The sequence below is a fragment of the Giraffa tippelskirchi genome, chromosome 5 (genome assembly GCF_054371585.1).
Source record: "Giraffa tippelskirchi isolate mGirTip1 chromosome 5, T2T-mGirTip1v1.2.pri, whole genome shotgun sequence".
Classification (NCBI taxonomy): domain Eukaryota; kingdom Metazoa; phylum Chordata; class Mammalia; order Artiodactyla; family Giraffidae; genus Giraffa; species Giraffa tippelskirchi.
Window position 1 is genome coordinate 99,087,598 of NC_137279.1, and position 9,438 is coordinate 99,097,035.

General features: G+C 50.0%; 3 protein-coding genes across 4 annotated transcripts; 1 reads left to right on the forward strand and 2 right to left on the reverse strand.

Moving 5' to 3' along the window:
* Window positions 1-1,468: 1,468 nt before the first annotated feature.
* Window positions 1,469-5,093, reverse strand: H3C15 (H3 clustered histone 15). Of its 2 annotated transcripts, none has more exons than XM_081487891.1 (2): window positions 3,291-5,093; window positions 1,469-2,573 (listed from the first exon to the last, which is right to left on the reverse strand). In XM_081487891.1, the coding sequence occupies exon 1, from the start codon at window positions 4,268-4,270 to the stop codon at window positions 3,860-3,862; it is 411 nt and encodes a 136-aa protein (XP_081344017.1). In that variant the 5' UTR covers window positions 4,271-5,093; the 3' UTR covers window positions 1,469-2,573; window positions 3,291-3,859. The 2 variants fall into 2 exon arrangements, with proteins under 2 accessions (XP_081344017.1, XP_081344016.1); XM_081487890.1 differs by having other exon boundaries at window positions 1,469-2,576.
* Window positions 5,094-5,201: 108 nt separating this feature from the next.
* Window positions 5,202-5,704, reverse strand: H2AC19 (H2A clustered histone 19). The gene has a single exon (XM_081487894.1). The coding sequence runs from the start codon at window positions 5,702-5,704 to the stop codon at window positions 5,312-5,314; it is 393 nt and encodes a 130-aa protein (XP_081344020.1). The 3' UTR covers window positions 5,202-5,311.
* Window positions 5,705-5,725: 21 nt separating this feature from the next.
* Window positions 5,726-9,438, forward strand: LOC145505528 (histone H2B type 2-E-like). Its single transcript, XM_081487899.1, has one exon. It carries the CDS (start codon window positions 6,048-6,050, stop codon window positions 6,426-6,428), a length of 381 nt encoding a protein of 126 aa, XP_081344025.1. The 5' UTR covers window positions 5,726-6,047; the 3' UTR covers window positions 6,429-9,438.

Here is a 9,438-nt window from a genome sequence, read left to right on the forward strand (position 1 = left end):
TGAGTTTCTTTTTTGTCATCTGAAATTGGGAAATTACTTAAGTACCTAAAATAATCAAATTTTGATATTGCCATTAAAAATATTGGGTACTACTTCACCCCAGTTTTGCAAACAATGAAGACATTCCAAAAGTTTTCTATTAGGCTTAGGAAGTTTGACCTTCACAGAATGGTGGTAGGAATGTCAACTTTGTCCTATTGCCCAAAAGGTATCAATGTTTGCTGAGTGGCTCAGTTGTGTCCTGCAACCCCATGAACTGTAGCCCGCCAGGCTCCTCTGTCCATGCAATTTTTCAGGAAAGAATACTAGAGCAGGTTGCCATTTCCTACTCCAGTGGATCTTCCTCACCCAGGGATGGAAACCGTGTCCCTTGCATCTCCTGCATGATAAGTGGATTCTTTACTACTGAGCCAAAGCTGTCACTAAAATGTCTGTGGCAGTGTGGGAAGCCCTGAAGGCACTGGAGAATTCCTCAGTCCTCCTAGAACATGCTCACAGTGAGAAGCAGATTCTGTTGTCATAAGCTTGTGGGGCAAATCCCCAAGATGGCTGCTGATTGGTGAGGCCGTAGTGTCTTGCCGAGGCCTGACCCTCCACTGGGTGAGAAGGATTGGGTCAGACAGGTCCCACTTTCTCAGAAAGTGAGTGTGCAGACACCAGTTTGCACTGCCTCTTGTTTCTTGGCCTTATGTGAGGACAGGGGGCTTAGAGAGCTGAACAGAGTACACTTCCACAGTCGAGGCCCAGAGCCCCGTTATGTAGCGGCCCTGGAAGAGAAATCAATTACGCAGACAAGGCCCTGCCCTTAAAGAGTTCATGTTTGACAAGAAACCAGGAACGACCAACCAGGGAGGGCCTCTCCTGTTCCACCAGCAAGAGACCAGTGCTCCTCCCTCTCTCTCTTTCACCGTTCTCCTTTCACACCCTGTAAATGTTGAGTTTGGTGAGTGAGCACTCCACTGTTGTGGCAGAAGTAACAGAGGTTGTTAGAAAAGTGAGGAAGGCAGGACAGACGTTCCTGAGAAGCTAGGAACCCCTGAACTGCCTTAGCCATGAGAGATGCCCCCAGGCTGACCCCAAATTTCAGGACCACGGGGAGATCTTAGATACCTGCTTTTAAATCTGATATATTAATAGTATTGCTTCAGGAAATATGATTGGGAGGAAAAGCCCTGACATGGACATCTATACACTCAGCGGTCTGCTCAGCCACTAATGGCTCAGACATGTTGGAAAGTCACTGTCTGAGAACTTCAGGCTGCAACTTTGCAAACAAACGTCAGTGGATGAGATGCTGGGTGCACACGGGCCACCCCTGCACAGCCCTGAGTCACTGCTGCTTCTGCTTATATCTCATAGAACACATATCCTGAGGAACCCATCTTGCAGCGTTGGTCTGAGCTGGGAATGAGACCCTGCATCTGTATTCATTTCCTAGGGCAGCCATAACAAAATACCACAGCCTGGGTGGCTTAAACATCTTAACTTTATTTTCTCACAGTTCAAGAGGTTAGAAGTCCAAGATCAAAATGTCAACAGGGGGACTTCCCTTGTGATCCAGTGGTTAAGAATCCACCTTGCAATGCAGGGCATACAGGTTCGATCCCTGGTTGGGGAACTAAGATCCCACATGCTTTGCCACAACTGAGACCCAGTGTAGCCAAGTAAATAAAACAAATGAACAAATTAAAAAAAAAAGCTATCAGGTGGCTTGATTTCTTCTGAGACCTGTCTCTTTGGCTTGCAGATGGCTGCCTTCTCATTGTGTTCTCACAAGACTGTCCCTCTGCTGTCTGTGTCCCGATCCCCTTCTCTCATAAAGATACCAATCATATTGGATTAGGACCTATCTTAATGACATCACTTTAATCTTAATCGCCACTTTAGAGGTCCTGTCCCCAGTAGAGTCACATCTGAGGTACTAAGAATTAGAGCTTCGACATATGAATGGGTGGGTGGGGGGCAAAATTCAGCCCATAACAGGGCCTTTTCTGAAAGGCCTTTGTGAGCCTGGGTCTAAAAACTGGGTACCTACTGTCCGAAGCTACAGTCCACACTGCTCTTCTTTGCCCTCCCCCACCCCCAACTCCTTGCAAGGGGCAAAAGTTTTCAACTTCAATTTCTATTCCCCTCAGTGCATTTGCATTAATCTCTGGTAATGCTTTTACCAACTGTGCCGAGGCACAAAACTCCCGAACTCGGACCTCTTCAGGTGCAAACAAGCCACACTCAAGGTTAGAAATAGGTGGCTTCTGAGTCTCGTGTAACGTGGACTCTGCTCTCTACTCCCTGAGGTGAACACCTTTGTTTCTAAAAGACAGTAAGAGACTTTAGACTTCCGCTGTCATGTGGTGCAGGAATACACTCCTCTGAGACGTCAAATCTCTGCTCGCAAATCCTGGGGATCCTGGGGCCGGGGGATGGGTGCAAGGGAGAGGCTCTGTTCTGCCTTCCATGGGTTCAGTGCTGCCCTCAGCTTCAATTCCGAGAGCCTTGAGCTGAATAACTTCTCAAATAACTAAACAGAGCTCAGGCCTGTGCACCTCAGGATGTCTCCAGGAAGAATCCGTCTCCTGCTGTGGAGAAGAGAACAATACCGACAAGATCGAGTTGTCAGGTAGTGGCCTAGATTATGGTGGCCCACGAACCCCGGTCCATTCATCCTCTTTCCCCCGTTGTTCCTTCGGGCAGGTCAAACCCACTCGACTGTCCAAACTGAATGCCCGGCCGGAGACACAAGATCCTTCTCCATCCTTCGGTCTATTCCAGCACAGAGCTAGTGATACTTGTCTGAGTTGGGTTGGTATTTGACAGGAGCAAGGTTGAGGAAAGTGAGAATGTCAAGGGCTTAAAATACCAGGCAAAATCGTTCAGGCTTGCGCGGGAATCTTGACAGAATGGGGTAAGGGGATGAATAGTATCCGCTAATTTTTTCCCTAAGGGAAGTCCTGGCGTTACCGACATTCAACCTACAGCCAGGGTCAGGAATGCCGCACTTTACGCCTCAGAAATGGGCCTGGACCGAGGAGGCGATTTCCCTCCCTCCCAAGCTGGAGATCCACGCCGGCGGGAGTGGCCCTTTCCGGCGCGGGTGAGGAGGTCAGATCTGCGCCCGGCTCTCAGCCGCCTACAAAGCCAGCCCCGCCCGTTCTGGCCCGCGAATCCGGCGTCCCCTAGTCACTCCGCCTCGTCTCAACCCGCCTCCCCGGCCCCCACCCACGCTCCCGGGACAAATTACAGTTCTGGGCTACAACCCAGCTCCAAGACTCCCCAGAAAAGCACGAGCCTACCGGACGTCTTGGCCGCACCCAAGAAAACAGCGGCAGCCTCGCCAGTTCAGATAAGCACTTGACACTCCGGAACACGGCCAGCAAGCAGGGCCTTAGATCGGTTACATGGCCTTTAGCCTTTGTGTTGTGAGTCCAGTGTTTTGCGCACTCTAGTGTCCTCCAGTCCCGAGTGCGCCTTCCCCTCCCGGAGCATGGGAGGGCCTGCCAGAAGAAAATCTGGCCACCTCTAAACAGCGAAGCTGGAGGTTCTAGGGCGCCCAAGGAAGCAGCGGCAACCCGCCAGCCCAGACAAGCACACTGACCCAACTCTTAAGTTACTGACACCTGGGGAGGCAGCAGCAAGCAGGGGTTTAGATCGGATAACTGGCCTTTAGCCTGTATCTGTTGGGAGGCCAGTGCTTTGCGCGCTCTAAGGTCCTCCCGCCTTGAGCGCGCCCTACCCTCCCGGAGTATGCGAAGACCTGCCAAAAGAGCGCGGACAAGCGACACAGCTTCTTTCAAGTGTAGTCGTGGGTGGCTCTGAAAAGAGCCTTTGGATTTGATGGAACCTCGAGCCGAGCGCACACTTCTTAAGCCCGCTCCCCGCGGATGCGGCGAGCCAGCTGGATATCTTTGGGCATGATGGTCACGCGCTTGGCGTGGATGGCGCACAGGTTCGTGTCTTCAAACAGCCCCACCAGGTAGGCCTCGCTCGCCTCCTGCAGCGCCATCACGGCCGAGCTCTGGAAGCGCAGGTCCGTCTTGAAGTCCTGCGCGATCTCGCGTACCAGCCGCTGGAACGGCAGCTTGCGGATCAGCAGCTCGGTCGACTTCTGGTAGCGCCGGATCTCCCGCAGGGCCACGGTACCCGGCCGGTAGCGGTGCGGCTTCTTGACGCCGCCCGTGGCCGGCGCGCTCTTGCGAGCCGCCTTGGTGGCCAGCTGCTTCCGCGGGGCCTTGCCACCGGTCGACTTGCGGGCAGTCTGCTTTGTACGAGCCATAGCGAACCAAGACGCGAACTTACGGGAGCAGCGCCGCGCAGGGAGAGTAACCAGGGGTGCGGCCGCTGCAGCAGTCTTTATAGGCACACTCTTTTCCCAGTTGGGCGGGACAATACTTGAAAGTCCCGCGCTGGCTATCCATTGGCCGGGACGTCATCCTCTTTAGCGCCACTGATTGGCTTGGGCCGACTCCCCCGCCCATCCGCCTCCTCTCTCCTTTCCAGTTTGCCTAGTTTCTCCCCTCCTCGGTTTTCATTTATTTCAGGGTGAGAGTCATATTTGAGAGCAGCTGTGACAATGTTCCTTCTCACTCCCCTAGAACACACTACTTGCGACACCCCTCTTCCTTTCTACACTAACTCCCAAACTGAACCTCAACCTTCTGTTTGCACCACCCCCGCCCCCAGCACCCTGAACGCATTGTTACCTTTCCCGAGGTCCCCTAGTCTAGTTGGCTGGACGGATCTTGTTTTGTTTTCCGCCTTTCGGTGCTTTTAAGGATCGGAAAGTTACCTCCCCCGCGGCAGGGCGCGAGATCCCGTTTCCAAAAGCCGAACTGGGGACCTGTATCTCCACCACTAAGGCATCTTTATCCCTTTGAGACAGTAGACTGGAGTCAAAAGCCCAGGTCCGCCATCCTCTTCCAATCTGTCCGCTTCTTTAACAGACTGGGGTGTCCGAGATGTATGCGTGTGAGGGAACATCCCGCTGGTACTTACACCTCAAGCTGGGCAAAGGCCTGGGGAACAACTGGAGTTGAGCATTAGACATCCGACTCCAAATATAAACCATCGCGGAGTACTTAGAGCCGAAGCGACCGTGGCGTGCTCAAGTTTCCTACCTTCACCTGGCTTAAGTCCTAGGTTTTACGATCCACCACAGCCCACGCTGGGCTCCCCCGTTTACTACCGACAAGGTTGGAATCGAGAAGTCACTGTTAACAACCCTTTATTTGAAAGCGTGGGTGGCTCTGAAAAGAGCCTTTGATTTTACAGATGCTCCTTCTACAGGGGAGCTGGTCAGGGCTTCCGGAGACCGGCCTCACTTGCCCTTTGCCTTGTGGTGGCTCTCGGTCTTCTTCGGGAGCAACACGGCCTGGATATTGGGCAAAACGCCGCCCTGGGCGATGGTGACCTTGCCCAACAGCTTGTTCAGCTCCTCATCGTTGCGGATGGCCAGCTGCAGGTGACGAGGGATGATGCGCGTCTTCTTGTTGTCTCGCGCCGCGTTGCCCGCCAGCTCCAGGATTTCGGCGGTCAGGTACTCCAGGACCGCCGCCATGTAGACGGGCGCGCCGGCCCCCACCCGCTCAGCATAGTTGCCTTTGCGCAGCAGGCGGTGCACTCGCCCTACTGGGAACTGCAAGCCTGCGCGGGACGAGCGCGACTTGGCCTTGGCGCGGGCCTTGCCGCCTTGCTTGCCACGACCAGACATTTCAGCCACGGACACTAGCAGATGCTCCCCCTAACGCCAGACAAAGTCGCCCTCACCGCGTCCGCTTCACCCTTTTATAGGCAGCGCGGCGATGGTCTACGAAGCACTTTGATTGGCTACATCACGTCTTCGGCCTCGTGACCAATAGGATAGCGCAGTCAGAATCCACTCATTTACATAACCTCGTCTCCCTCGCGAGAGAGCCACTGAAAACTCGCCAATCGCAACGCGGCGTGATCAGAACCTTAATTTGCCTACAGCCTCTATAAGTACCGAGTCGCCAGCCCTGGTGCTGCTCGTTGTTGCCTGTTCTCGCTAGGTTCCTTACGTTGTGCTTACCGTTATGCCTGAGCCGGCAAAATCCGCTCCCGCGCCCAAAAAGGGCTCCAAAAAAGCCGTCGCCAAAGCCCAGAAGAAGGACGGGAAGAAGCGCAAGCGCGGCCGCAAGGAGAGCTATTCCATCTACGTGTACAAGGTGCTGAAACAGGTGCACCCGGACACCGGCATCTCGTCCAAGGCCATGGGCATCATGAACTCGTTTGTCAACGACATCTTCGAGCGCATCGCGGGCGAAGCGTCGCGCTTAGCCCATTACAACAAGCGCTCGACCATCACGTCCCGGGAGATCCAGACGGCCGTGCGCCTGCTGCTGCCCGGCGAGCTGGCCAAGCACGCCGTGTCCGAGGGCACCAAGGCGGTCACCAAGTACACCAGCTCCAAGTGAGTCCCTGGCGGGACGCGGCGCTCGCACGAGCTGCCCAGCCGCTTGACGTTCTAAAGGTTCTTTTCAGAACCACCCACCTTCTCAGTGGAAGAAGCTGTCATCTTTTTACTTTACTGTCGTTGTCTGTTATGGTATTTTTTTGTATTGCCGGTTCTTTTTCTAGTAAGAACTGGTCTTTCTCTTTGGATGAAGAGGAAGAACTCTACAGAGGACTAAGTTTTGTCGATCAGTCCAGAACTAGCTAGAGTAGCTGTTCACTCATACAAGTAACTTACCTCTTACAGTGAAACTGAGAGATGGGTGGTCAGTGTAAATCTACTCAGGAGCATGGGAAGGGAGAGTGGAAAGTTAAGCATTAGTTACTTTACAGCCGATAGAGTGGGTCAACTCTTAAGTCCATTTTTCTTGAGCTCAAAAACCAAATTTAATGTTACTTTAAAAAGTGGTATTTTGATACCATGCCCCAGCATGAAAAAAAACTTTTAGTGCACCTGGTTATCTTGATTCTGCATGTCCACTGAAAAATGGTCAACCTGAGTTAAGAATTGTGTTTTATTCAGTAATTTGTTGTGGACCTAAGCCCAGTAGATGGGCTTCCCTTGTGGTTCAGATGGTAAAGAATCCGCCTGCAGTGCAGGAGACCTGGGTTTGATCCCTGGGTTGGGAAGATCCTCTGGAGAAGGAAATGGGTACCCACTCCAGTATTCCTTCTTGCAGAATTCTATGGACAGAGGAGGCTGGCAGACTACAGCCCATGGGGTAGCAAAGGCTCAGACATAACTGAGCGACACATTTCTAAGCCCAGGAGACAGCCTTTCAAATAGCACTGAGGGGCTGTTTTGAGGAGGTAAGGGAGGAACCAGAATATATAGCAGTTTTGCAAAAGCAAACCAGGCAGTTGAATATTCATCAAGATTTCTACTAGTTAAAAAAATCTCAATGAATTTAGCACTTCTTTATTCTGTGTATGGAAAGTTGGAAGAGCAGGCTGACTGACGTCATTCCTTGATACACACTTTATCTAGGACCAGTATCCTGTTTTTCTCCATCCTGAATCCCAGGATGGCTAGGGTGGCTGCAGTGGCTGATGGCTTGATGGCCACATCCTTTGATTACAGATATGGCAGGGGCAGGTGACACACACTTCTTGTCTCACTTTGCTATTCCTTTCAGGTGCCTACACTGAAGTCAATATTTTGCCCAAATTCTATTAATCAACACTGTCAGAATAAGGTAATACAAAAGCCATTGTTTTCCATAGTAAATTTTTTTCTCCCCCAGATGTTGATACCAACACAATTCCCTAGAGGTGTAGTTTTGCTATTTTATAATTTGAGTAAAAAAGCAAGAAGGAAAGAGGCTTTATAGTCAGGGATTTCAAGAACCTGGGCCTGCCAATCATAAAATGTGCTCCAGAGACTTTATCCACCAGCTTTTTTGTTGTTGTTAAACCTACTTAGCCTTAAAAATACTTGCCCCTTCCCTGGAACAATTCCCTCCTCTGAAAACAGAGACACCAAAAATGAGAGAATAAAGGCCCTCACCTTTTTTTAGACTAGATGGTTAAAAAGCAGTGTTTCCTAAAAACAATTCAAAGACCATTAGATCCTTAATTTATCTATCTACCCTTCAAACCTTACATACTTCACTGAATTCAAATCACCAGGCCTCGGTGGGGGGTGGGGGAGCAGGGGGGTAGGGGGGGCAAGGATGAACAGTCTATGGAACACGTCAAGTAATTCAAATGTTTGATAACAACTGACAGATTAGTTATAAGATTCCCATATTGCTTGGGAAGAACTTGTCCAGTTTGCAGTTCCCACCCTAGACATTTTCTTTCTTTTTTCCTAATTGTCCTTTTCCAGAATTGTTTGTAAAGCAACATGCAAAACTAGTTTTAATACAGAGCACCAAATATTGCATAGAACTTAACTAGAATTTAAAAACACTTTTTAAGGAGGTGAAATGAGAACAGAAAATAAAGTACTGCAAGATATAAAGGTGAAACTTCCTAGAAAAAGTTAAGCACACTGCAAGCACCCTTTTGTTCATTTTTTCTTGTGTATGTACATAATATCCCAAATATTATCTTCCAGCATGATTTTCATTACTTCTCATCTGTCCCACCCAATCAAAAACAGGTAACTTGTCTCTTAGTTATTGTATCCGTACTTTCTTTGGTCCCAGAAAACATTTCCTTGCTTTTGACCTGCCTTGCTTGGATCTACTGAGAGGTGAGGCAGGTTGCTTGGAGCTTGAAAAGTTCAGGTAAAGCATGGCAATGTGGAGGAAGGACAGAAAGATGATAGGGGAAAGTCTGAGTTTACAGGATAAAAATAAAAATATTCTAAGAGGCATGCAGGATGTTGGGCAGATAACCTAATTATAAGTGGGTGAGATAATGGTCAGTATTTGGTTCTGAGGACTCAAAATATGAATAGGAAAGCAGAATACGACTGGTCTGAAAGATGGAGAAATCCAAGACTCAGTGCAACTTTATTACCCAAGGAGATCAAACCAGTCCGTCTTAAAGGAGATCAGCCCTGCATGTTCATTGGAAGGACTGATGTTGAAGCTGAAACTCCCAATACTTTGGCCACCTCATGTGAAGAGTTGACTCATTGGAAAAGACCCTGGTGCTGGGAAGGATTGGGGGCAGGAGGAGAAGGGGACAACAGAGGATGAGATGGCTGGGTGGCATCACCAACTCAATGGACATGAGTTTGAGTAAACTCCAGGAGTTGGTGATGGACAGGGAGGCCTGGCTTGCTAGGATTCATGGGGTCGCAGAGTCGGACGCGACTGAGCAATTGAACTGAACTGAACTGAATCAACAGTTGCCTTTAGCACCAGCATTATACTTACAAGTGTGAAAGCAAAACTGACACATTGTCTAGGTTCCTTTATGAGTATTCATGTATATCACTTCTCACAATATGGGAGAGGGAAAAAATTCATACTGAGATAAATATTAATAAAACAAGCAATAAAATAGCAATAAACAGAAAAA